General features: G+C 46.0%; 1 protein-coding gene across 1 annotated transcript; it reads right to left on the bottom strand.

Annotated features, from left to right (window-relative positions):
- Positions 1–27,470, bottom strand: LOC129817768 (muscarinic acetylcholine receptor M5-like). Its single transcript, XM_055873313.1, has 2 exons — positions 26,942–27,470; positions 1–2,999 (listed from the first exon to the last, which is right to left on the bottom strand). The coding sequence occupies exon 2, from the start codon at positions 2,909–2,911 to the stop codon at positions 1,286–1,288; it is 1,626 nt and encodes a 541-aa protein (XP_055729288.1). The 5' UTR covers positions 2,912–2,999; positions 26,942–27,470; the 3' UTR covers positions 1–1,285.
- Between the last annotated feature and the right edge of the window lie 347 nt (positions 27,471–27,817).

The raw sequence follows: 27,817 nt of genomic DNA, 5'->3' as shown, positions 1-27,817 counted from the left end.
TGATATTTTTCAATTGGTATTATTTCACTGATCAGATCAAAGGGACACAAGCAGCATACTATACAGTAGAGAGCAAGAGAAACATAGATCCAATCACAATGTCAGCGCCATCATGTCCTCTGATCGCAAACACAAGGCACAGAACTCATAGAGGAAACATTTAACATTAGAAAGAACGTATGTTTTTTGCAATAGTATACAGCTTCAAAACCTAACGCAACCTCATGGGTACTTAAGGTACTGCAGGTGAGGAGTGAGCGTCTCACAGTTAGATATGCTGTGTCCAGTGTCCACGTTTTACAGTAGGGGCAATGACTATATGAAATGTAATAGTTGTAGGAGGATGTTATTTTGGGTTGGGATGTGTTTACATCAGTGGAGGCTGCTGAGGGGAGAACAGCTCATAATAATGGCTGGAATGCAGCCAATGGAATCAAACACCTGGAAACCATGGAAACCAAGCCCGTCCTCCCCAATTAACGTGCCACTAACCTCCTGTGGTTTACATGCACGTACGTTGTATAATGTGATTCACCTCTGGCTCTGCTTACAGAGGTAAGAGGAATGATGGTAATGTGTGTGTTCGCGATGAGTGGGCGTGTACAATCTCCACGAAGGCTTCTAATTGGCGTTATATTGAAACTGCAGACCAGCATAACAACCTGTAAACATTGTATAATATTAGCCCTTGGATGCAAGATCAATCTACTTTAACTGAAAGAACACGACTAAAATGAATGAATTACGATTATAAATATTTAACTACTAGAAATGCACAAGGCAAAGTACGTTACATACAACTGTAAGTAAAATATTTACAAAAACTGGAGGAAAATGCTTTTCTTTATACAATACAACAAACATACTTCAATATGTACATTCCATGAGAATCACAGTGATTATTGTGATTATTTAAATCAGCCGTGTAGTGGGGGGGGCTCCCGGGCCAAGTTTGGGAAACCCTGGGGTACATGACAAATGATGAGTTTCGAAAGCCTCCATTTCATGTGCAACTTTTTATAATTTGATAAAAGCACAAATGTATTCACCAGACACTGCTCAAACACTATGCCAGTTTTACGGTTCATAACGTTGGGTCAACTGTGCTCCGTTGATTAGTGCTTGGCACTAGCAACACCAGTTGTGGGTTTAATACCCATATGGGTATTAAACCCATATATGGCTGAACATATCTGCTTACTGTACAGAGAGTAGTGTTTGGATAAACAAAAGGGGTCTGCTGCTGAATGCCCAAATATATATATATTCTCTATTCCGCACCACATCATGTCATCTTGCTGTTGATTGCCGGGTTCTGTCCACACCAGTACAGCTTATCCTCCCCTCTCTTCTTCCTCCACTGACACATCAACAGCATCTTAAAGGTCTTCTGAAAAGTCTTATTACACAACGCATAACACATGGGGTTAATGGTGCTGTTGACATAGCAGAGCCAGTAGCCCAGGTGCCAGAGAGACACAGGGATACAGTCAGAACAGAAGGTGGAGATGAGCACCATGATGTTGTACGGCGTCCATGTTAGGATGAAGGCCAGGAGGATGGCACTGAGGGTCTGGGCAGCCTTCTTCTCCTTGATGAGGACCATCCTCTTCCTCTTGGTGATCTGGCTCTTCAGGACGGGGTCCATGGGCTTGGTGGTGGTTGTGGTGGTGGTGGAGGATGATGGAGAAGAGTTCTGGTGTTGGTTCTGTCCTCCTGTCTGGTCAGACTCAGAGAGACACGGAAGGGCTGTTTTAGGGTCTGTGTTGGGTTTTTTGTCATTCTGAGGGCTGCTGGTATCCTTCGAGACCGGTTTGAACTTGTAGGAGATTCCCTTCTTGCTGGGTTTTTTCGGAGGTGGGGTGGCGGTCGGAAAGTACTCGCTTTCTTCATCATCACCATAACCAGCGGGCGCCTGTCCGTTTTCAGTCTGACCTTGACCTTTGGACGACCCCTGGGAAGTTGCAGCGGAAACAGGATGATGAGTCTCCTCTTCAGATGAGGTGTAGCTGTTGAAGGATATGACCTGGTCGGCCCGGGCCCAGGCCAACTCGTCCGACCGGGTCGTGGTCTTGGTGACGTTACTCTGATTGGACGAGGACCACGAGGCCTGGTTCCTCCTGTCCCTCCTGTCGTTGCTGGAGCTGAAACAGGACCGCAACAGAACTGTTTTCTGGGGTTTATTAGCAGTCTCTGGGTGACCAGATGTGGTGAGGCCCTGCAGCTCAGCCAGGTCCTTGGTGCGTTTCTCTGTCTCCTTGTAGATCTTACAGTAGAGGAAGGTCATGATGGAGACAGGGATGTAGAATGCTGCGATGGCCGTGCCGAACGTAATCACCGGCTCGGAGAAGAACTGGATCTGGCATTGGTCTGCCGGGACAGTCCGACCTCCGACAAAGTACTGCCAGCACAGAATAGGCGGTGCCCAGAGGACAAACGACACTAGCCACGCTAGACCAATCATAATAGCCGCCCTCTTCGGCGTCCTCTTGGCTCTATAGGTCAGCGGCCTTGTGATGGAGAAGTACCTGTCGAAACTGATGACTAACAAGTTCATAACGGAGGCATTGCTGGCCACGTAATCCATGGCTAACCAGAGGTCACAGGCTAGGTTCCCTAAGGACCAATAGCCCATTAGGATGTATGAGGTGTATAAGTTCATGGACAGGACTCCTATTATGAGGTCAGCGAAGGCTAAGCTGAGAAGGTAGTAGTTGTTGACTGTCTTTAGTTGACTGTTGACCTTGAACGACAGCATCACAAGAACATTGCCTACAACTGTTATCAGGCTGACGATGGCTGATACGGTCGCTATGGTGATGACCTCCCATAGGTTGTGTGGGACGGGCTGAATGTCTGATGTGTTGCTTTCGAACGTGGAGTTTTTGATCTGGAGGTCCTTGACGTCCATTTTGAGTGGCTGTCTCTTTATGTTACAGTGAGGCGATAGATAGGGAATTGTCTCTCTGTGGCTCCATTATTATTTACCGTGGGCTCTCCTGAAAGAAACGAAAAAACAAGGATAAGACACACTATCTATATCTTGGTGTATCTTTCATAAATCAGTTTAGGCTTTTTGACTTAAAATAAAAAATCATATGTAATTTGTTGTTTGATAAATGTTCATAACTGAAGTTTTCTATTTGGTTTATAATTATTTAAACAATTGGTCATTCATGTTTTTCATATCTTGTAATTTTGAAGTCATTCAATGATTAATCATTGTTAGGCGGAAACAATGACCCGAGGTGGAGGTGACAGCGGGACCTCGAGTGGTGAACACAAGGTTCGGGGAAGACGGACAATATGGAACGGCAAGGGTCACAAGGGATCATTATAGAGGCCGAGGTGTGCGGCGGGTCACCTGCCACATTTGGAAGGGTGAGGAGCTGGCTAAACTTATCACACTCAAATAGCTGTTGTTGTTGCTGCGATATCGATAATCAGTTTATTAGCTAGCTAGCTGACATGTTGAACATCTCAGGAATGTCTTTGAACTAAAATTGGCTAGTTATCGATCACGTTTTCAAGTGAAACACACGTCATTGGAAGTCAGTCATTGCATGTGTGCAATGTTGTTGGTGTTGCTATGCACAGCGCATGCCGAATGGCCAGTGTGGGACACTTCTCACCTCGGCAAGGATGTAAACATATTGAGTATGTTTTTTGTTTTTTTTACACATTTCGTCAATATCAATGCCCTCATTCAACATAATTTTCACATATGGAAAAAGTTGGAGACAGCTTGAGAGAAGTCCCAAAAAATACTAGAGATGTACAACTCAGTCAAATCTTTGAAATTGTTACATGTTGCATTTATATTTTTGTTCAGTGTAGTTTTAAACATGTCTATTGCAAATTGAGTTACAAAACCATGATGCATCTGCAAAAATCAACTATCAATCTGAAGACCAAGATGTCAAGTTTTTGGCAAAGTATCTTCCTGTCACGTTCGTCATAAGGAATGGACCAAGGCGCAGCGTGCGTAGAGTTCCACATATTTTAATAAATAGAAACTCACCAAACAAAACAAACAAGTACAAACGAAACGTGACGTTCTGGACTACTCACAGGCAGCTGAACAAACACAAGATCCCACAAAGCACAAAGGGGAAATGGCTGCCTAAATATGGTCCCCAATCAGAGACAACGATAAACAGCTGCCTCTGTTTGGGAACCATAACAGGCCAACATAGACATATAAACATCTAGATGACCCACCCTAAATCACACGCCGACCTAACCAACATAGAGAATAAAAGCTCTCTATGGTCAGGGCATGACGCTACCCCCCCCCCGTGCAGGGCGAAGTACCCACTCCGCTCGTGGACACGTCATCGGAGGAATCGGACCGTGGCTCGTCGCCGGGAAGAACTGGGCCGCGGACCGTCGTAGGAGGTTCCGGACTGTGAAACGTCGCCGGAAGCTCTGGACTGTGAAATCTCACCGGAAGCTCTGGACTGTGGAACTGTCGCCGGAAGCTCTGGACTGTGGAACTGTCGCCGGAAGCTCTGGACTGTGGAACTGTCGCCGGAAGCTCTGGACTGTGGAACTGTCGCCGGAAGCTCTGGACTGTGAAATCTCACCGGAAGCTCTGGACTGTGGAACTGTCGCCGGAAGCTCTGGACTGTGGAACTGTCGCCGGAAGCTCTGGACTGTGGAACTGTCGCCGGAAGCTCTGGACTGTGGAACTGTCGCCGGAAGCTCTGGACTGTGGAACTGTCGCCGGAAGCTCTGGACTGTGGAACTGTCGCCGGAAGCTCTGGACTGTGGAACTGTCGCCGGAAGCTCTGGACTGTGGAACTGTCGCCGGAAGCTTTGGACTGTGGAACTGTCGCCGGAAGCTCTGGACTGTGGAACTGTCGCCGGAAGCTCTGGACTGTGGAACTGTCGCCGGAAGCTCTGGACTGTGGAACTGTCGCCGGAAGCTCTGGACTGTGGAACTGTCGCCGGAAGCTCTGGACTGGGAACTGTCGCCGGAAACTCTGGACTGGGAACTGTCGCCGGAAACTCTGGACTGGGAACTGTCGCCGGAAACTCTGGACTGTGGAGGCACACTGGAGGCCTGATGCGTGGGACCGGTACAGGTGGCACCGGGCTGATGACATGCACCTCGGGGCGATTGCGGGGAGGAGGCACAGGATGTAGTGGACTGTGGAGGCGCACTGAAGGCCTGATGCGTGGGACCGGTGCAGGTGGCCCCGGGCTGATGACATGCACCTCAGGGCGAGCGCGGGGAGGAGGCACAGGATGTACTGGACTGTGGAGGTGCGCTGGAGGTCTAGAGCGCAGAGCTGGCACAACCCTTCCTGGCTGGATGCTCACTCCAGCCCGGCAAGTGCGGGAAGCTGGCACAGAACGCACTGGGCTGTGAAGACGCACTGGGGATACAGCGCGTAGAGCCGGCGCAGAATATCCTGGTCCGAGGAGGGGTACTGGAGACCAGGAGCGCTGAGCCGGCACAACCCGTTCTGGCTGGATGCTCATTTTCGCACGGCAAGTGCGGAGAGCTGACACCGAGCGCACCGAGCTGTGAATACGCACTGGAGGCACAGTGCGTATCACCGCATAACACGGTGCCTGAACGGTCACACGCTCCTTAAAGCGAGTGCGAGGAGTTGGCTCTGGTCTGATACCTGGCTCCACCAACCACCCCGAGTGGCTCCCCCGAAACATTTTTGGGGGCTGCCTCTCGTTCTTGCGTATTGGTTGCGAACCCCCGGAGTCGTCATTGATCCTCCTTCGCTGCCTCCGTCTGCTTCCCCGGTAGGCGTTCATATCTCTCCAATACCTCCTCACAACTCCAGTCTATTCTCTCCTCAACCTCCTCTATAGACCAGGATGCCATCTCCTCCCGAGCACGCTGCTTGATCCAGTTGAGGTGGTGGGATCTTCTGTCACGTTCGTCATAAGGAATGGACCAAGGCACAGCGTGCGTAGAGTTCCACATATTTTAATAAATAGAAACTCACCAAACAAAACAAACAAGTACAAACGAAACGTGACGTTCTGGACTACTCACAGGCAGCTGAACAAACACAAGATCCCACAAAGCACAAAGGGGAAATGGCTGCCTAAATATGATCCCCAATCAGAGACAACGATAAACAGCTGCCTCTGATTGGGAACCATAACAGGCCAACATAGACATATAAACGCCTAGATGACTCACCCCCCGACCTCACCAACATAGAGAATAAAAGCTCTCAATGGTCAGGGCGTGACACTTACTTTAAAAACATTTTACATTTTTGCCTGAATTTTGTAAGTTTTCACCCCAAAATTCTCAGGTCATTTTATACAATTTTACTTTAGAAAAAATGCATTTATTTGAATTAAACAAAAAAAATATGTTGCTGTAGTTTGTCCATAAATCATACAAACTAGTTGAATTCGCTTATATGCGTTCAGAATGAGGTTCTTATTCTGATCAAAAAACATATTTTTATAAAATAGTTAAGTACAGATACTAATCTCAGTCCCCCAACTTCGTAAAAAAAATGTAAGTTTCATGACCTAGGTAAGGAATGCCTGACATTTTCCTTTTAAATGACCTAGCCAGTGTGGTCCTGACAACAGATTTAGCTCTGTCCTGACTGAGAAAGTCATTCAGAATATTCTTGCTTGTATTACAAGCTTGAGCTTTGATGAACAGTGCTGTCAGTCCCGCCTGTCAGTTAGGCTAGTCTTACAACTTGTGATAGTTTCAGAAGACATGTCTTTCTCTGTCCTTATGTAGCCTATCCAGAACCGAGTAAATGTGCCTTGGAAAGGCATATCATATTCCTTAGTAACAGCACTAGATTGGCTCATGCTTGAAGAATGAGAGGTAGGCATACTATATAAGATGGGCATTGGCCATTGGGGTGAAAGGGGTGAAAGAGTATACTCTGTTGAAAGTATAATTACACATCATGTAAATTACAAAGCCATTATTGACCTCTGTTAGCAAACCTGAAACCTTTTTACTAACTCATAACTGTTTAACTACGACCTATTATTAGGAAGAGTTCCTTCTCTCAAGCCTGCCTGGTTGAATATAAAAAAGCTCTCCCTCAACCTAGAATAGTAAACATTTAGGACACGAGAGAGAGAGGTACTAGGGCTGGAGCAATGCTCTGATAAGGCCTCTGTGTGGAGGACATGAAGGTTAGGTAGACTTAAGTGATTTTATAACACAATGTCTTTCTCTTTCTTCTACCCCAGCATATCTCTCTATCCTTTCTACCTTGTTCCATTTGCCTTTCTCTCCCTCTATCTCCCTGCCCCTCTCTCCCCCTCTATCTCCCTGCCCCTCTCTCCCCTTCTATCTCCCTGCCCCTCTCTCCCCCTCTATCTCCCTGCCCCTCTATCTCCCTGCCCCTCTATCTCCCTGCCCCTCTCTCCCCCTCTATCTCCCTGCCCCTCTATTTCTTTGCCCCTCTTTCCCCCTCTCAGTGTCAGAGTGTTACTGTGGTGATGTGGCTTGGTGGCTCCAGTGCTTAATTTGAAACTGATCCTGCTGGAACAGGATTCGTCACCTCTCAGTTTTATGGACTGTTTCGTTCCAGAACCTATTTACCAGGATCCAGTACCTCTCATGGCATGAAACATCATTTTCACTGTTTGCAATGTAAATTCATAATTCAAGTTGCCTCCTCTGTAATTCTCCTGCCCCCTAAAAAAAAGCGTAGCCTAATGTGAAAATGTAGATTTTCTGCCAGCGCCTGATATTCTAAGAATTTATTTGGTTTGGGCCCTGCCCAGGTTTATGGTTTACACACCACTGTAGCCTAGAGACCAGTTGCTGTGTGCCTGTATCTCTCACAGAACAAGAATGAAATTCACTTTCTATGATCTCTTTCCCTCTCTCTGCTCTGATAGTGACGAGCCTGCAACTCTCATCTCTCCGTAGTTGTACTTTATCATTTGTTTCCTGATAGAATCATAGTCGTGGGAGGGGTCTTGGTGGGGAAGCAGCACCGCTGATAAATTAAAATACATTTGCCAAAGTTATAGAGTTATATTTCTTTTCAGAAATAAATTAAATAATTCATAATACTACACCAGGAGTAGCCTATAATTTAGTCACAGAGGATCAATAGCTGTGGATTGTGTGTAGTCCAATCACAAGGCACGCCTACAGCCGAGAACATGTGGCAAATCTGTCAGTGAACAGTATGCAGCCAAAACAGGCCTTATATTTTATATTTTATCAATTTCCAAATAGCCCTATTGATCGAGCAGCATTGTTTTTACAAATGAAAACGAAAGAGAGAGGCTCTGGCCCCAGCACATCGGCCTCTGCCGGTGAGTGAGCTGCTCATCATTGGGTGAGTCATTTGAAACTGTAAAGATTTTTTGGATTGTAATTTCCTCTTCATATTGTACAATAGGTGTCTCCTCCACACACCGAGACTATTGACGGATTCAATACAAGGTCGATATTAATGATATTCTCAGTTTGTCAGTGTCAAGGTAGCCTGACATTTCTATCATATTAAAAAAAAGATTCTGCTAAAGTCTCCAGTCATGTGAAATTACATAGAATTGCATGAAATGTGTTTACAAAAGGCCCAATTTTTCCCAGACCCTAGGCTGCAAAGAAATGTATGCATCTCTACTCTAGACTAGACCACGACGCAAATGTTAAGATATGCATTCAATGTTTTTTATAAGAGTGATTTTCCGGTATCTCAGAGCTCCCCAGGTCACCCCCCTCTCACTTTTTGTTCTGGCACATCCCGATTTACAAATTAAGAACTGAGTGGCCTCTCTCCTCTCAGATATTTACTGTGGTGAGGTGTTGGCCTGGTGGCCCCTCTCTCCTCTCAGAGGGTTACTGTGGTGACGTGTTGGCCTGGTGGCCCCTCTCTCCTCTCAGAGGGTTACTGTGGTGACGTGTTGGCCTGGTGGCCCCTCTCTCCTCTCAGAGGGTTACTGTGGTGACGTGTTGGCCTGGTGGCCCCTCTCTCCTCTCAGATATTTACTGTGGTGACGTGTTGGCCTGGTGGCCCCTCCCTCCTCTCAGATATTTACTGTGGTGACGTGTTGGCCTGGTGGCCCTTCTCTCCTCTCAGAGGGTTACTGTGGTGACGTGTTGGCCTGGTGGCCCTTCTCTCCTCTCAGAGGGTTACTGTGGTAACGTGTTGGCCTGGTGGCCCCTCTCTCCTCTCAGAGGGTTACTGTGGTAACGTGTTGGCCTGGTGGCCCTTCTCTCCTCTCAGAGGGTTACTGTGGTAACGTGTTGGCCTGGTGGCCCTTCTCTTCTCTCAGAAGGTTACTGTGGTGACGTGTTGGCCTGGTGGCCCCTCTCTCCTCTCAGAGGGTTACTGTGGTAACGTGTTGGCCTGGTGGCCCTTCTCTCCTCTCAGAGTGTTACTGTGGTGACGTGTTGGCCTGGTGGCCCCTCTCTCCGTGTTTTGCCCACACTGAAAGATTAGTCACTGTAGAGAAGAGAGAGGAGCAGCAGTCCACAGCTCTCCAGAGGACTCTTCGTGGGCGGAAATGTGTTTAGGAGACGCTTTTCTGGGCAATTAGTGTATCCATGAAATCAGGAATTGTGTCCACATAATGAGCCCCCACCCCCTTTTCACACTCTCTTTTTCTCATTCTCTCTCTGCTCTTTTTGTATTTCTCACTCTCTCTCAACCCCCCCCCCCCCCACCCCCCCTTGACTGGTGCCTGCTCTGTAGCAGCTTTAACTGTGTGGTCATGCTGTATCCTAACCTGACTGTTGTAAATCCGAGGCGTTGTGTTGGAGTATCCACTTGTGTTTGTTATGCCGGGAGAACAGGACAAATCGTGACGATCTGGAGGCCGGTAGGTCACATCACATCGGGCTCCTCCAACTCTCATAGCTTGCACATAACTTTTCACTATGTTCACTAAGTAGCCGACACATTTGTTAAAATAAAAACTAAAAAACCATCAGTATTCTTTTATGTAAGAGGAAAATGAGAATATAGGGGCCTAGCAGGGCAGCATGTACAGTATGTCTGACTGATCCAGACTGCCAAATATGTATCTTAATGTCAAACTATGAAGCTACATTTGTATTTATTTAACAAGGCAAGTCAGTTAAGAACAAACTATTATTTACAATGACAGCCTACACCAGCAAAACAACGCTGTGCCAATTGTGCGCCGCCCAATCACAGCAGGGTGTGTTGCAGCCTGGATTCGAACCAGGGACTATAGTGACTCCTCTTGCACTGAGACGCAGTGCTTTAGACCGCTGCATCACTTGGGACCCCCCTAAATGAGACCTTGTCACGTTACCATCCTACAGAAGCACATGTTGATTAGCTGGATGCCAGCTTGAGGATGACATTTTTAGTTTGAACTTTGACCCATGTTTCTCCCCAATTTCGTGGTATTCAATTGGTAGTCACAGTCTTGTCCCATCGCTGCAACTCCCGTACGGAGGCGAAGGTCGAGAGCCATCCGTCCCCCGAAACAGGACCCTGCAAAACCGCACTGCTTCTTGATACACTGCTCGCTTGAATTGGAATTTCAGTTTAGGTCAAATCCTGAATTGAAATGGGAATTGACCCCAACCCTGGTAGCTATTCTTCTCTGGCTGTGTGCTCAGCTGTGGGTCAAGGAAAATAGAGGTGAGCCTCTGTTATCTTACCTTAACTATGTAAGAATGTTACTGTGACTTTACAATGACTTTACACTAATCATCATGCATCTAGCAGCACGAGGACAAGAAGCATGACTTCATACAGGACAATCTACAAATGTCAGGGGCGGCAGGTAGCCTAGTGGTTAGAGTGTTGGGCCAGTAACCGAAAGGTTGCCCGATCGAATTCTCGAGCTGTCAATGTAAAAATGTGTTGTTCTGCCCCTGAACAAGGCAGTTAACACACTGTTCCCCGGTAGGCCGTCATTGTAAATAAGAATTTGTTCTTAACTGACTTGCCTAGTTAAATAAAGGCTAAATTAAAAAGAGTGTCTACTTAACTGCAATCATCACTTTGTAAAACTGCTTCTCCCACTTTTGAGAGAGGGAGACAGAAATGGGGTGGAAAAGAGGGCGAGACATACACACACCTGAATACCTGCATCCCATCTAGTGTTCTGTTCAGACTCTGTATAGTCCATGACCTACTGCTCTAATAATAATACATTTTATTACTTTCTAGATTTAAGAATAAAATAAAATATTAAAATGGATATTAGCTTTAAAGCTGCAACAACAACAAAAAATTCTCAGCCCCATGTCAAAATGTGTAGAATTGCAGGAAATTAGTTTGAAAATGGCAAAATGTTCTCTCCGATGACAAGAGGTGGGCCTTGAAAATGTTTCTTCCAAGGGCCCGAGACTTGCTTCGTCCGGCCACGCACTGCCAAAGTCATAGTAAAACTCATTGTTTGCTATTTTTATATCACTCGAGTTATAAATGCGTCTCGGATGAATTTGCTATCACAAAAGGGGTCCTCGGACCCGAAAAGTTTGAGAGTTCCCTTACACAATAGGAAGATAAAATGAAAGAACTTCTAGATCGAGGTTTAAAACTGAAACTAATTCCCCAGAACAACTCTGTCATCCACATCTGCTGTGAAATCAACTGTAACCAGGGGACTGCTTGACTTTTATCAGTTCTAGACCTTCATTAAAATAACCCTCTCCTGTTCAAAGCTCTTATGCAATACACAGTCATCTAAAGTGGAACATCGTACAGTAGGTGAAACTATCAGAACATAAGTTTTAGTTGGAGTTTTATTTCCTGTCGTAGGACTATACAGAGGCCTGAGTCATACGTAAAGCATGTGATGATCAAATCAAATTGTATTAGTCCCATGCGTCGAATACAACAGTGAAATGCTTACTTACAAGCCCCTAACCAACAATGCAGTAAAAATAAGAATAAGAAGTAAAGTAACAAGTAATTAAAGAGCAGCAGTAAAATAACAATAGTGAGGCTATATAGAGGAGGGTACCGGTAAAGAGTCAATGTGCGGGGGCACCGGATAGTCGAGGTAATTGAGGTAATATGTACATGTAGGTAGAGTTATTAAAGTGACTATGCATAGATGATAACAACAGAGAGCAGCAGTGGTGTAAAAGGGGGGGCAATGCAAATAGTCTGGGTAGCCATTGGATTAGATGTTCAGGAGTCTTATGGCTTGGGGGTAGAAGCTGTTTAGAAGCCTCTTGGACCTAGACTTGGCGCTCCGGTACCGTTGCCGTGCGGTAGCAGAGAGAACAGTCTATGACTAGGATGACTGCAGTCTTTGACAATTTTTAGGGCCTTCCTCTGACACCACCTGGTATAGAGGCACTGTATAGAGGTCCTGGATGGCAGGAAGCTTTGCCCCAGTGATGTACTGGGCTGTACACACTACCCTCTGTAGTGCCTTGCGGTCGGAGGCTGAGCAGTTGCCATACCAGGCAGTGATGCAATCAGTCAGGATGCTCTCGATGGTGCAGATGTAGAACCTTTTGAGAATCTGAGGACCCATGCCAAATCTTTTCAGTCTCCTGAGGGGGGAATAGGTTTTGTTGTGCCATCTTCACGACTGTCTTGGTGTGCTTGGATCATGTTAGTTTGTTGGTGATGTGGACACCAAGGAAGCTCTCAACCTGCTCCACCTCATGAGAATGGGGGCGTGCTCTGTCCTCGTTTTCGTGTAGTCCACAAGCATCTCCTTTGTCTTGATCACGTTGAGGGAGAGGTTGTTATCCTGGCACCACACGGCCAGGTCTCTGACCTCCTCCCTATAGGCTGTCTTGTCGTTGTCGGTGATCAGGCCTACCACTGTTGTGTCATCGGCAAACTTAATGATGGTGTTGGAATCATGTCTGGCCGTGCAGTCATGAGTGAACAGAGAGTACAGGAGGGGACTGAGCAGGCACCCCTGAGGGGCCCCTGTGTTGAGGGTCAGTGTGGCAGATGTGTTGTTACCTACCTTTACCACCTGGGGGTAGCCCGTCAGGAAGTCCAGGATCCAGTTGCAGAGGGAGGTGTTTAGTCCTAGGTTCCTTAGCTTATTGATGAGCTGTTGAACACTAAGCTGTAGTCAATGAATAGCATTCTCACATAGGTGTTCCTTTTGTCCAGGTGGGAAAGGGCAGTGTGGAGTGCAATAGAGATAGCATCATCTGTGGATTTGTTGGGGCGGTATGCAAATTGGAGTCTAGGGTTTCTGGGATAATGGGATAATGGTGTTGATGTGAGCCATGACCAGCCTTTCAAAGCACTTCATGGCTACAGACGTGAGTGCTACGGGTCGGTAGTCATTTAGACAGGTTACCTTAGTGTTCTTGGGCACAGGCACTATGGTGGTCTGCTTAAAACATGTTGGTATTACAAACTCGGACAGGAAGAGGTTGAAAATGTCAGTGAAGACACTTGCCAGTTGGTCAGCGCGTGCTTGCAGTAGACGTCCTGGTAATCCGTCTGGCCCTGCGGCCTTGTGAATGTTGACCTGTTTATTAAAGGTCTTACTCACATCGGCTGCGGAGAGTGTGATCACACAGTCTTCCGGAACAGCTGGTGCTCTCATGCATGTTTCAGTGTTATTTGCCTCGAAGTGAGCATAGAAGTAGTTTAGCTAGTTTGGTAGGCTCGTGTCACTGGGCAGTTCTCTGCTGTGCTTCCCTTTGTGTTTGCAAGCCCTGCCACATCCGACGAGCATCAAAGCCAGTGTAGTAGGATTCGATCTTAGTCCTGTATTGATGCTTTGCCTCTTTGATGGTTCGTCGGAGGGCATAGAGGAATTTCTCATAAGCTTCCAGGTTAGAGTCCCACTCCTTGAAAGCGGCAGCTCTAGCGTTTAGCTCAGTGCGGATGTTGCCTGTAATCCATAGCTTCTGGTTGGGGTATGTACGTACGGTCACTGTGGGGACAACGTCATTGATGCACTTATTGATGAAGCAAATGACTGATGTGGTGTACTCCTCAATGTCATTGGAGGAATCCCGGAATATAGTCCAGTCTGTGATAGCAAAAGAGTACTGTAGCTTAGCATCTGCTTCATCTGACCACTTTTTTATTGATCGAGTTACTGGTGCTTCCTGCTCTAATTTTTGCTTGAAAGAAGGAATCAGGAGGATAGAATTATGGTCAGATTTGCCAAATGGAGGGTGAGGGAGAGCTTTGTATGCGTCTCTGTGTGTAAAGTAAAGGTGGTCCAGAGTTTTTTGTCCCTCTGGTTGCACATTTAACATGCTGATAGAAATTTGGTAAGACCAATTTAAGTTTCCCTGCATTAAAGTCCCCGGCCACTTGGAGTGCCACCTCTGGGTGAGCGTTTTCCTGTTTGTTTATGGTGGAATACAGCTGATTGAGTGCAGTTTTAGTGCCAGCCTCGGTCTGTGGTGGTATGTAGACAGCTACGAAAAACACAGGTGAAAACTCTCTAGGTAGATAGTGTGGTCTCCAGCTTATCATGAGAAACTCTACCTCAGCCGAGTAAAACCTCGAGACTTCCTTAGATATTGTGCACCAGCTGTTATTTACAAAGATACATAGTCCGCCGCCCCTTGTCTTACCAGACGCCGCGTATCCTGCCGATACAGCGTATAACCAGCCAGCTGTATGTTGATAATGTCGTCGTTCAGCCACGACTCCGTGAAGCATAAGATATTACAGTTTTGAATGTCCCGTTGGTAGTTTAATCTTCCGCTTAGGTCATCAATTTTATTTTCCAAAGATTGCACGTTTGCTAGCAGAATGGAAGGTAGTTGGCGTTTATTCGATTGCCTACGAATTCTCAGAAGGCAGCCTGCCCTCCGGCCCCTTTTTCTCCGCCTTCTCTTCATGCAAATGACGTGGATCTGGGCCTGTTCCCGGGAAAGCCGTATGTCATTTACGTCGGGCTCGTCGGACTCGTTAAAGGAAAAAAATTATTCTGCCAGTTCGTGGTGAGTAATCGCAGTTCTGATTTCCAGAAGTTATTTTTGGTCATAAGAGACGGTAGCAGCAACATTATGTACAAAATAAGTTTTAAAAAAATGTTACAAACAACGCAAAGAAACACAATTGGATAGGAGGACGTAAAACGTCAGCCTTCTTCTCCGGCACCATCTTAACTCAGTCGGTGGTGATGATGATGATTGCATTCTGAATATAACTGGATGGAAAGAGTCTGGCGTTCTAGAGGAAATGGACATAATATCCACTTCAAGGTTGAACCTTTGTGTGGTCGAAGATCTTAGATTCTATTGAATAGAATGTTTTTGTATATGCAGTGCACACGTTACTGTCTGCAAGGATAACTTCCCAGATCTTGTCATTGTGCTAGTCTGGAGTGACAGGAAAAACGTATAAGACTTAGATATTGATTTATCTGAATGAAACTCATCATGTCAATGTATTGAGTTCAACAGATGAAAAGCTCAATAGCTTCTGGCCAGGCTGATGTAGGCTTAACAGTCTAATTGTGTCCATCCTCATCTCTATCAGATTTGTTTGTTCATAGGCACCACAATGCACTTGTTCCTGGGCTATTTAACCTCTTTAGCACCTTGCCTCATCTGTAATACCGTATGCACGGAAGCACAGACAGACACACACACCTCATCGGTCTATCTGTATACATTAACACTGAGGATCAATTGAAGCCCTGCAGGCCGTAGCACTACTAATGGAGGATCTATCATAGTGAGTCAAACTGTGTGTGTGTGTGTGTGCGTGCGTGCGTGCGTGCGTGCGTGCGTGTGTGTGTGTGTGTATGTGTGTGCGTGTGATTACATTAGGTCTTTGATGATTCACAAGAATGATTCACATAACATAACAAGATTGACAATCACTACCAGGACATGTTCTCTTGCTTAACCAAGATTGATCTGAATTTCAATCCCCAAACGACAGTAATGTTGGCCTACAGCCTACTTTTTAGTGTTGTAATTACGAACGCTTGGTTACACTTCAATAGCAGTGTGTGGAGAGAGAAGACAGATCAATTAGGTAGATCGTTGGTCTGCTAAAAGATGGAAATAGAGCTGGTCTAGGCTAATTACACTGAATTATATTGAATGTACCAGGGTTTAGACTGAGATACCAGGACACTCCAGGTTGAGGTTGCCCATGCTAAATGAGCTAGCTCCTAGTTGAGTCGAGGCTGTCGCAACAGCTAGTTCTTAGTTGAGTCGAGGCTGTCGCAACAGCTAGTTCTTAGTTGAGTCGAGGCTGTCGCAACAGCTAGTTCTTAGTTGAGTCGAGGCTGTCGCAACAGCTAGTTCTTAGTTGAGTCGAGGCTGTCGCAACAGCTAGTTCTTAGTTGAGTCGAGGCTGTCTCAACAGCTAGCTCTTAGTTGAGTCGAGGCTGTCGCAACAGCTAGTTCTTAGTTGAGTCGAGGCTGTCGCAACAGCTAGTTCTTAGTTGAGTCGAGGCTGTCGCAACAGCTAGTTCTTAGTTGAGTCGAGGCTGTCGCAACAGCTAGTTCTTAGTTGAGTCGAGGCTGTCGCAACAGCTAGTTCTTAGTTGAGTCGAGGCTGTCGCAACAGCTAGTTCTTAGTTGAGTCGAGGCTGTCGCAACAGCTAGTTCTTAGTTGAGTCGAGGCTGTCGCAACAGCTAGTTCTTAGTTGAGTCGAGGCTGTCGCAACAGCTAGTTCTTAGTTGAGTCGAGGCTGTCGCAACAGCTAGTTCTTAGTTGAGTCGAGGCTGTCGCAACAGCTAGTTCTTAGTTGAGTCGAGGCTGTCGCAACAGCTAGTTCTTAGTTGAGTCGAGGCTGTCGCAACAGCTAGTTCTTAGTTGAGTCGAGGCTGTCGCAACAGCTAGTTCTTAGTTGAGTCGAGGCTGTCTCAACAGCTAGCTCTTAGTTGAGTCGAGGCTGTCGCAACAGCTAGCTCCTAGTTGAGTCGAGGCTGTCGCAACAGCTAGTTCCTAGTTGAGTCGAGGCTGTCTCAACAGCTAGCTCTTAATTGAGTCGAGGCTGTCTCAACAGCTAGTTCTTGGTTGAGTCGAGGCTGTCGCAACAGCTAGTTCTTAGTTGAGTCGAGGCTGTCGCAACAGCTAGTTCTTAGTTGAGTCGAGGCTGTCGCAACAGCTAGTTCTTAGTTGAGTCGAGGCTGTCGCAACAGCTAGTTCTTAGTTGAGTCGAGGCTGTCGCAACAGCTAGTTCTTAGTTGAGTCGAGGCTGTCTCAACAGCTAGTTCTTAGTTGAGTCGAGGCTGTCTCAACAGCTAGTTCCTAGTTGAGTCGAGGCTGTCTCAACAGCTAGTTCTTGGTTGAGTCGAGGCTGTCGCAACAGCTAGTTCTTGGTTGAGTCGAGGCTGTCTCAACAGCTAGTTCTTGGTTGAGTCGAGGCTGTCTCAACAGCTAGTTCTTGGTTGAGTCGAGGCTGTCTCAACAGCTAGTTCTTGGTTGAGTCGAGGCTGTCTCAACAGCTAGCTCTTGGTTGAGTCGAGGCTGTCGCAACAGCTAGCTCTTAGTTGAGTCGAGGCTGTCTCAACAGCTAGTTCTTGGTTGAGTCGAGGCTGTCTCAACAGCTAGTTCTTGGTTGAGTCGAGGCTGTCTCAACAGCTAGTTCTTAGTTGAGTCGAGGCTGTCGCAACAGCTAGCTCTTGGTTGAGTCGAGGCTGTCTCAACAGCTAGCTCTTGGTTGAGTCGAGGCTGTCTCAACAGCTAGTTCTTGGTTGAGTCGAGGCTGTCGCAACAGCTAGTTCTTAGTTGAGTCGAGGCTGTCGCAACAGCTAGCTCTTAGTTGAGTCGAGGCTGTCGCAACAGCTAGCTCTTGGTTGAGTCGAGGCTGTCTCAACAGCTAGTTCTTGGTTGAGTCGAGGCTGTCTCAACAGCTAGTTCTTGGTTGAGTCGAGGCTGTCTCAACAGCTAGTTCTTGGTTGAGTCGAGGCTGTCTCGACAGCTAGCTCTTAGTTGAGTCGAGGCTGTCGCGACAGCTAGTTCTTAGTTGAGTCGAGGCTGTCGCGACAGCTAGTTCTTGGTTGAGTCGAGGCTGTCGCAACAGCTAGTTCTTGGTTGAGTCGAGGCTGTCGCGACAGCTAGTTCTTAGTTGAGTCGAGGCTGTCGCGACAGCTAGTTCTTGGTTGAGTCGAGGCTGTCTCAACAGCTAGTTCTTGGTTGAGTCGAGGCTGTCGCAACAGCTAGTTCTTGGTTGAGTCGAGGCTGTCGCGACAGCTAGTTCTTAGTTGAGTCGAGGCTGTCTCGACAGCTAGTTCTTAGTTGAGTCGAGGCTGTCTCAACAGCTAGTTCCTGGTTGAGTCGAGGCTGTCTCAACAGCTAGTTCTTGGTTGAGTCGAGGCTGTCGCAACAGCTAGTTCTTGGTTGAGTCGAGGCTGTCTCAACAGCTAGTTCTTGGTTGAGTCGAGGCTGTCTCAACAGCTAGTTCTTGGTTGAGTCGAGGCTGTCTCAACAGCTAGTTCTTGGTTGAGTCGAGGCTGTCTCAACAGCTAGCTCTTAGTTGAGTCGAGGCTGTCGCAACAGCTAGTTCTTAGTTGAGTCGAGGCTGTCGCAACAGCTAGCTCTTGGTTGAGTCGAGGCTGTCTCAACAGCTAGTTCTTGGTTGAGTCGAGGCTGTCGCAACAGCTAGTTCTTAGTTGAGTCGAGGCTGTCTCAACAGCTAGTTCTTGGTTGAGTCGAGGCTGTCTCAACAGCTAGTTCTTGGTTGAGTCGAGGCTGTCTCAACAGCTAGTTCTTGGTTGAGTCGAGGCTGTCTCAACAGCTAGTTCTTGGTTGAGTCGAGGCTGTCTCAACAGCTAGTTCTTGGTTGAGTCGAGGCTGTCTCAACAGCTAGTTCTTGGTTGAGTCGAGGCTGTCTCAACAGCTAGTTCTTAGTTGAGTCGAGGCTGTCGCAACAGCTAGTTCTTAGTTGAGTCGAGGCTGTCGCAACAGCTAGTTCTTAGTTGAGTCGAGGCTGTCGCAACAGCTAGTTCTTGGTTGAGTCGAGGCTGTCTCAACAGCTAGTTCTTGGTTGAGTCGAGGCTGTCTCAACAGCTAGTTCTTGGTTGAGTTGAGTCTGTCTCAACAGCTAGTCTCGACAATGACTGTGTTTTCCTTATGTTTATTTAGCAGCGGTGAGCCTCCAGTCTTCTTGGGTATGACGCTACAAGCTTGGCACACCTGTATTTGGGGAGTTTCCCCCATTCTTCTCAGCAGATCCTCTCAAGCTCCGTCAGGTTGGATGGGGAGTGTCGCAGCACAGCTTTCTTCAGGTCTCTCCAGAGATGTTCGATCGGGTTCATGTCCGGGCTCTGGCTGGGCCACTCAAGGACAGTCATAGACTTCTACGGTGTCTTGGCTGTGTGCTTTGGGTGCCTTTTACTGAGAGTGGCTTCCTTCTGGCCACTCTACCATAAAGGCCTGATTGGTGGAGTGCTGCAGAGATGGTTGTCCTTCTTGAAGGTTATCCCATCTTCACAGAGGAACTCTGGAGCTCTGTCAGAGTGACCATCGGGTTCTTTTTCACCTCCCTGACCAAGTTCCTTCTTCCCCGATGTCTCTGTTTGGCCGGGTGGCCAGCTCTAGGAAGAGTCTAAAATGACTTAAACCAGATATGAAGTATGTAGAACAGATAATGGAGCAATATTTATTTTTTAAGTTGCACTATGCAGCAATCGCTCTGCCATTTCCTGGTTGCTAAAATTCTAATAGTTCACCTAATTTCAATTTCACCTAATTTCAGTGTGATAAAATAAGCTGGTAATGTTTAGAGAAGCATTGTACCATCTAAACCGCTGTGAAATATATTTTTCATAACCAAACATGTTGTATTTTCAGCTGTTTGAAGCTGGTGTACAAAAACTAAAGTAAGACGCAAAAAAAAACGAAACATAAGAACAGGAAGCATAGAAATAGAGCACATAGAACAGATCTACCGATTCTTAGACTTGCTTTCAATGAGAGTGACAGCGCTACAACATACATTTCTATGTGAATTTGGTCAGGTCACCCAAAAGTTACATATTTCAGCTTTAAATAAGATCATCTTTGAGAACTAACAAATCACCTAAATAAAAAAACTAGACAGTCAGGTCTAGTTAAAACAATAGCATGGGGCTCCCATTGACTTTGTTATAATGTTTGAGTCGCTCCGATAGCATAAGAACATGACGTATGCCATGGCAAAATGTGTAGAATTGCAGGAAATTAGTTTAAAACAACAAAAATGTTGTCTCCGCGGCCACTACCACACACCACTCCCCCCACATTTGCCAACACTGCTGAAAACAAATTCCCTAAGGGAAATACTGCAATGAACCACGAGCGGTGAGTCTGTAACGACGAGTCTCCAAATGCCTCTGTGTGGCTGGATGTCTGTCTCCATTGTTTTAAAGATGCTTCCTCTTTAGAAACTCACCTCTCTAAACCCTTTGTCAGTTCGAGGTTTATTTTTTATTTATTTTTTATTTCACCTTTATTTAACCAGGTAGGCAAATTGAGAACACGTTCTCATTTACAATTGCGACCTGGCCAAGATAAAGCAAAGCAGTTCGACACATACAACAACACATAGTTACACATGGAGTAAAACAAACATACAGTCAATAATACAGTGAAAAATAAGTCTATATACAATATGAGCAAGTGAGGCGAGATAAGGGAGGTGAAGGCAAACAAAATATATATATAAATAAATAAAAATATAAAAAGGCCATGGTGGCGAAGTAAATACAATATAGCAAGTAGAAAAACACTGGAATGGTTGGTTTGCAGTGGAAGAAGGTGCAAAGTAGAGATAGAAATAATGGGGTGCAAAGGAGCAAAATAAATAAATACAGTAGGTAAAGAGGTAGTTGTTTGGGCTAAATTATAGATGGGCTATGTACAGGTGCAGTAATCTATGAGCTGCTCTGAAAGCTGGTGCTTAAAGCTAGTGAGGGAGATAAGTGTTTCCAGTTTCAGAGATTTTTGTAGTTCGTTCCAGTCATTGGCAGCAGAGAACTGGAAGGAGAGACGGCCAAAGGAAGAATTGGTTTTGGGGGTGACCAGAGAGATATACCTGCTGGAGCGCGTGCTACGGGTGGGCGTTGCTATGGTGACCAGCGAGCTGAGATAAGGGGGGACTTTACCTAGCAGGGTCTTGTAGATGACCTGGAGCCAGTGGGTTTGGCGACGAGTGTGAAGCGAGGGCCAGCCAACGAGAGCGTACAGGTCGCAGTGGTGGGTAGTATATGGGGCTTTGGTGACAAAACGGATGGCACTGTGATAGACTGCATCCAATTTATTGAGTAGGGTTTTGGAGGCTATTTTGTAAATGACATCACCGAAGTCGAGGATTGGTAGGATGGTCAGTTTTACAAGGGTATGTTTGGCAGCATGAGTGAAGGATGCTTTGTTGCGGAATAGGAAGCCGATTCTAGATTTAACTTTGGATTGGAGATGCTTGATGTGAGTCTGGAAGGAGAGTTTACAGTCTAACCAGACACCTAGGTATTTGTAGTTGTCCACATATTCTAAGTCAGAGCCGTCCAGAGTAGTGATGTTGGACAGGCGGGCAGGTGCAGGCAGCGATCGGTTGAAGAGCATGCATTTAGTTTTACTTGTATTTAAGAGCAATTGGAGGCCACGGAAGGAGAGTTGTATGGCATTGAAGCTCGCCTGGAGGGTTGTTAACACAGTGTCAAAAGAAGGGCCAGAAGTATACAGAATAGTGTCGTCTGCGTAGAGGTGGATCAGAGACTCCCCAGCAGCAAGAGCGACATCATTGATGTATACAGAGAAGAGAGTCGGTCCAAGAATTGAACCCTGTGGCACCCCCATAGAGACTGCCAGAGGTCCGGACAACAGACCCTCCGATTTGACACACTGAACTCGATCAGAGAAGTAGTTGGTGAACCAGGCGAGGCAATCATTAGAGAAACCAAGGCTGTTGAGTCTGCCGATGAGGATGTGGTGATTGACAGAGTCAAAAGCCTTGGCCAGGTCAATGAATATGGCTGCACAGTACTGTTTCCTATCGATAGCGGTTAAGATATCGTTTATGACCTTGAGCGTGGCTGAGGTGCACCCATGACCAGCTCTGAAACCAGATTGCATAGCGGAGAAGGTATGGTGGGATTCGAGATGGTCGGTAATCTGTTTGTTGACTTGGCTTTCGAAGACCTTAGAAAGGCAGGGTAGGATAGATATAGGTCTGTAGCAGTTTGGGTCTAGAGTGTCTCCTCCTTTGAAGAGGGGGATAACCGCAGCTGCTTTCCAATCTTTGGGAATCTCAGACGACACGAAAGAGAGGTTGAAAAGGCTGGTAATAGGGGTGGCAACAATTTCAGCAGATAGTTTTAGAAAGAAAGGGTCCAGATTATCTAGCCCGGCTGATTTGTAAGGGTCCAGATTTTGCAGCTCTTTCAGAACATCAGCTGACTGTATTTGGGAGAAAGAGAAGTGGGGAAGGCTTGGGCGAGTAGCAGAGGGGAGGGCAGTGCTGTTGACCGGGGTAGGGGTAGCCAGGTGGAAAGCATGGCCAGCCGTAGAAAAATGCTTATTGAAATTCTCAATTATAGTGGATTTGTCGGTGGTGACAGTATTTCCTATCTTCAGTGCAGTTGGAAGCTGGGAGGAGGTGTTCTTATTCTCCATGGACTTTACAGTGTCCCAGAACTTTTTTGAGTTTGTGTTGCAGGAAGCAAATTTCTGCTTGAAAAAGCTAGCCTTGGCTTTTCTAACTGCCTGTGTATACTGGTTTCTAGCTTCCCTGAAAAGTTGCATATCACGGGGGCTGTTCGATGCTAATGCAGAACGCCATAGGATGTTTTTCTGTTGGTTAAGGGCAGTCAGGTCAGGAGAGAACCAAGGGCTATATCTGTTCCTGGTTCTAAATTTCTTGAATGGGGCATGCTTATTCAAGATGGTGAGGAAGGCATTTTTAAAAAATATCCAGGCATCCTCTACTGACGGGATGAGATCAATATCCTTCCAGGATACCTCGGCCAGGTCGATTAGAAAGGCCTGCTCGCTGAAGTGTTTCAGGGAGCGTTTGACAGTGATGAGTGGAGGTCGTTTGATCGCTGACCCATTACGGATACAGGCAATGAGGCAGTGATCGCTGAGATCTTGGTTGAAAACAGCAGAGGTGTATTTGGAGGGCAAGTTGGTTAGGATGATGTCTATGAGGGTACCCGTGTTTACGGAATTGGGGTGATATCTGGTAGGTTCATTGATAATTTGTGTGAGATTGAGGGCATCAAGCTTAGATTGTAGGATGGCTGGGGTGTTAAGCATGTTCCAATTTAGGTCGCCTAGCAGCACAAGCTCTGAAGATAGATGGGGGGCAATCAGTTCACATATGGTGTCCAGAGCACAGCTGGGGGCAGAGGGTGGTCTATAGCAGGCGGCAACAGTGAGAGACTTGTTTTTAGAGAGGTGGATTTTTAAAAGTAGGAGTTCAAATTGTTTCGGAACAGACCTGGATAGTAAAACAGAACTCTGCAGGCAATCCTTGCAGTAGATTGCAACACTGCCCCCTTTGGCCGTTCTATCTTGTCTGAAAATCTTGTAGTTAGGGATGAAAATGTCAGAATTTTTGGTGGTCTTCCTAAGCCAGGATTCAGACACGGCTAAAACATCTGGGTTGGCAGAGTGTGCTAAAGCAGTGAACAAAACAAACTTAGGGAGGAGGCTTCTAATGTTAACATGCATGAAACCAAGGCTATTACGGTTACAGAAGTCATCAAAAGAGAGCGCCTGGGGAATAGGAGTGGAGCTAGGTACTGCAGGGCCTGGATTCACCTCTACATCACCAGAGGAACAGAGGAGGAGTAGGATAAGGGTACGGCTAAAAGCTATGAGAATTGGTCGTTTAGAACATCTAGAACAGAGAGTAAAAGGAAGTTTCTGGGGGCGATAAAATAGCTTCAAGGAATAATGTACAGACAAAGGTATGGTAGGATGTGAATACAGTGGAGGTAAACCTAGGTAATGAGTGATGATGAGAGAGATATTGTCTCTAGAAACATCATTGAAACCAGGTGATGTCATCGCATATGTGGGTGGTGGAACTGAGAGGTTGGATATATAGTGAGCAGGGCTAGAGGCTCTACAGTGAAATAAGCCAATAAACACTAACCAGAACAGCAATGGACAAGGCATATTTACATTAAGGAGAGGCATGCTTAATCGAGTGATCATAAGGGTCCAGTGAGTAGAGGTTGGTTGGGGTCACGGCGATCCAGACAGCTGGCCGGGTAGCTGGCTATCGGTAGCAAGATAACATAGGATGGAGGTCTGTTTTTTTTTATTATTATTATTTTTTTATTATTATTATTATTTTTTCACCTCGTTCGTTTCCGTCGGTAGATTAGTGGGGTTCCGTGTGGTAGAGGGGATCGATCCAATTGGCAAAATAGATATAGTGACCCAAGAAAAAAAAGAAAAAAATTGTCGGGTATATTTATTTAGATAGCAGCCGATAAGACAGCTAATAATTAGCAGATGGGTATTCAGAAACGTCGCAATGGAAAAGCCTGTTGAAACCACCTCGGACAATTACGTCGGCAGACCAGTCGTGATGGATCGGCGGGGCTCCGTGTCGGCAATAAAGGGTCCAGTCCAATTGGCAAAAGAGGTATTGTAGCCCAAGAATTCGCAGGTAGACCTCTTCGGCTAGCCGGCAGATGGGCCTAGCTCAAGGCTAGCTCAAGGCTAACTGGTGCTTGTTTCGGGACAGAGGTATTAGCCAGTAGTAGCCACTTGGTCGCAGCTAGCTAGCGACGATGATCCGGTGTAATTGTCCAGATCTTGCGTCAGGAATCCGGTGATGTGGTAGAGAAAAAGCAGTCCTATATTCTCTGGGTTGATATCGCGCCTGCAGACTGGCATGTATTGGCCAGAGCTGAAGCTGGCTGGTGTCCGAGTTAAGGGTGAAGACCGCAGCAGTGGCTAACTGACTACTAGCTAGTAGCTAGTTATCTGGCTAGCTTCTGATTGGGGTTACGGTTCTAAAGTATTAAAAAAAATAGCAGATCCGTACCACATTGGGTGAGGCGGGTTGCGGGAATGTATATTCAGTTCCAAGATGGAAAGTGAAAATTAAAATATATACGAAATGTATACAAATGTATACAAAAAATACGAGGACTATTTACGCAGGACAAGACGGGACAAGACAAACACACGTCCGACTGCTACGCCATCTTGGAAGGTTGAGGCAAGTTAAACGACTATCAGAGTTCCAAACACGTGCGCACAGCAGCGTTGTAGAATATTGGACTGTTGTCTTTCACACTTTTCACATTTTCAGAGCAGCTCTTTCTCCAACTGTCTGGTGGGAATGTGATGAAACAAGTCGCATCCACTAGATTCCTCTGAGTTCTAAGTGATGAAAAGTTATCCTGGAAAGATCATATTCAATTTGTCTGTAGCAAAGTGATACAATCTGTTGGTATCTTCAGGAAGATTAGTGTTTTGGTTCATCAGGCTTGCTTCCTAACTTTATACTATAGCTTAATGTACCCATATCTCCTTTACTGTACTATTGTCTGGGCCAGTACATGTACCTCCTACTGACACAAATTACTCATCATACAAAATACATTTGCAAGACTAGCCACCTCCTCTAATTACATGGCTCCATCTGCACCTCTGTTTAAGAAACACAATATCTTGTCTATTTACCACATTAATGTACGCCAAATTATGCACTTTTATCTACACATACTCATACCTCCCAGACAGTTTACCTAAACCCTTCAATGGATTCTTCCAGATGAATTATGAAATCCATCTATACAACACAAGACACTGCAATAACCTTCACCCTCCCCACTGCCGCACTTCACATAGTCAATTCTCTATCAGATACAGAGGAAACATACTCTGGAATTCTTACCTTCACTTTGGATTCCTGAGTGGCGAAGTGGTCTAAGGCACTGCATCTCAGTGCTAGAGGTGTCACTACAGACCCTGGTTCGAGTCCAGGCTGTATCACAGCTGGCCGTGTTTGGAAGTCCCATAGGATAGCGCACAATTGGCCCAGGTTTGTTTGGGGTAGGCCTTCATTGTTAGTAAGAATTTGTTCTTAACTGACTTGCCTAGTTAAATAAAGGTAATTTTTTTTTGCCAAAACCTCATCATCGCTCAATATCTTCAAGCGAAGACTGAGGGTCAGCCTGATTCACCAAATTACCCAATAATCCCCTCCATGAAGACTGGGGGTCAGCCCAATTAACCAAACTACCCAATAATCCCCTCCATGTAGCCTAACTCTCATTCGCACACACGCACACACATAATCAAACATGGGTTTTCTTGTATAGTATATCATGTACAATTATAATTAATATGCTTTGTTTAACTGATTTAACCAACTATTATTTTTTGTACTTATATTTGTGGTGTGGTTTTCATACCAGCCCTTTTGGGCTTCCAACCTCATCTGCACACCGTTTTTACCAGGTTTTAAATCTGTACTGTTTTGTCTTTCACTTATTTTCTTTGCTGTGAATAAATTAAACCTAACCGTCAACACATTCAAATGAATAGAGGGCGCGTATGCGGAGCCGCTTTGGTTGGGAATTTCGGGAGGTGTGCGCTCGGGCTGTGCGTCCCCCCTACGGATGGTGGTTTTAGAGCCGCATAGCTATGTCACAATGGGACGCCGTACTATCGCTTCTCAGTATCTGTGGACTCCGAATTACGCTTTAGGCTCTTAGCGTTTAGGCGCACAATCAGGCATAGGCTGCATAAAGGAGAGGAGGGCATACCCATAAAAATAGAATTGTATCTCTTTCTAATTATAGAGGTAACCTATAGCTTACTTTCTATTTATTTTTTTGGTTTTTCTCAGAAAGAAATCTAAGTGTAAATTGTGCAATATTGTCATCAAATATTTATCAGAGAGAGAAGAATTGCCAATCTACCTCATCATATAATCTAATTCAGGATAAACTCATTAAATATTGACAAATTCTTCTCATATCGGTCTTTTTATTATACCAGAGCAATTTCACTGTTTAAATCAAACACTAGCAGCAGGCATACTATAGTTCAGCAATTCCCTTGTTCAGTGTTTAATTTCCTGAGTCATTAAATGATGTGAAAGACAGGCTACTCACAGCTGGTATCTCAGTCGTCTCCCAGATATGGTGTCTCTCCAGCACCAGAAGGACATCCACACAGTCACTCTCCTCTTCAATATGATGCTAATCCTTTACCTCTCCTCCAGGTGAGCTTTCTGTCTCTCTCTCCTTGTTTATCTCGCTGTTCCTCTCTCTCTCTCTCTTAATGCCTTCACTGCTTCCTTTACCTCTCCTCCTTTCTCCCTCTCTCTACTCTTCCTCTCCCTTTCAATTCCTATGTCTCCCTCCTCTTCTTCACCCTCTCTCTCGCTCTCCTTTTCAATCTCTTTCTCTAAGTATTAGTCTCTTTTTCTCTTTTGTCTTCCTCGTACTCCACTCCCAAACCAGGTCAGAATGACCCCAGTAGAAAGGTAAAGGTATTCACTCTGACCTCATCCATATCAGGTAGTCAGTGTTCAGTGACTCCACTATTTCAGAGCAGCATGACCTGTTTACAGTACCTCCAGTCTGTAAGTGACAGACAGCCTCTCAGAGCCCACGCTGAATGGAGGCAGAGCGGTTCTCTTCCCTAGTGGCCAGTAGAAGAACTTCCCCAGTTGTAGCTGTGACATCCTCCTTTACAGCAGGGAGGAGATGTTGAAATGGGATGTCTTCTCTGTAGATCTGCTTTTACAATTGAAAGGGAAGAAGGATGATGTCTTCTCTCTGTGCATGCCAGTGAGATCCCCCAGTCTGTCAGCTGATGTCCTTCTGGGAGAAGTGGAGTGTGAGCTAGATTACCTCTCAAAATAAATTGTGCAGATAGTCAGCTGTCCTCTGGATCTCTCTCTGTTAAAGTTTGAACAGCTCTGCTGTGGAGTGTGAGGGAGTGTGTCCGAGGTTCCTCAGGCTGTGGCTCCTCCAGTGACTGCC

This window comes from Salvelinus fontinalis, chromosome 20 (assembly GCF_029448725.1).
Source record: "Salvelinus fontinalis isolate EN_2023a chromosome 20, ASM2944872v1, whole genome shotgun sequence".
Lineage (NCBI taxonomy): Eukaryota > Metazoa > Chordata > Actinopteri > Salmoniformes > Salmonidae > Salvelinus > Salvelinus fontinalis.
The sequence above is the reverse complement of the archived record's forward strand: the minus strand, read 5'-3'. Positions and strand labels throughout refer to the sequence as shown.

Coding starts and splice junctions, on each gene's coding strand:
- LOC129817768 (XM_055873313.1), bottom strand. CDS start 2,911: ATGGACGTCAAGGACCTCCAGATCAAAAACTCCACGTTCGAAAGCAAC.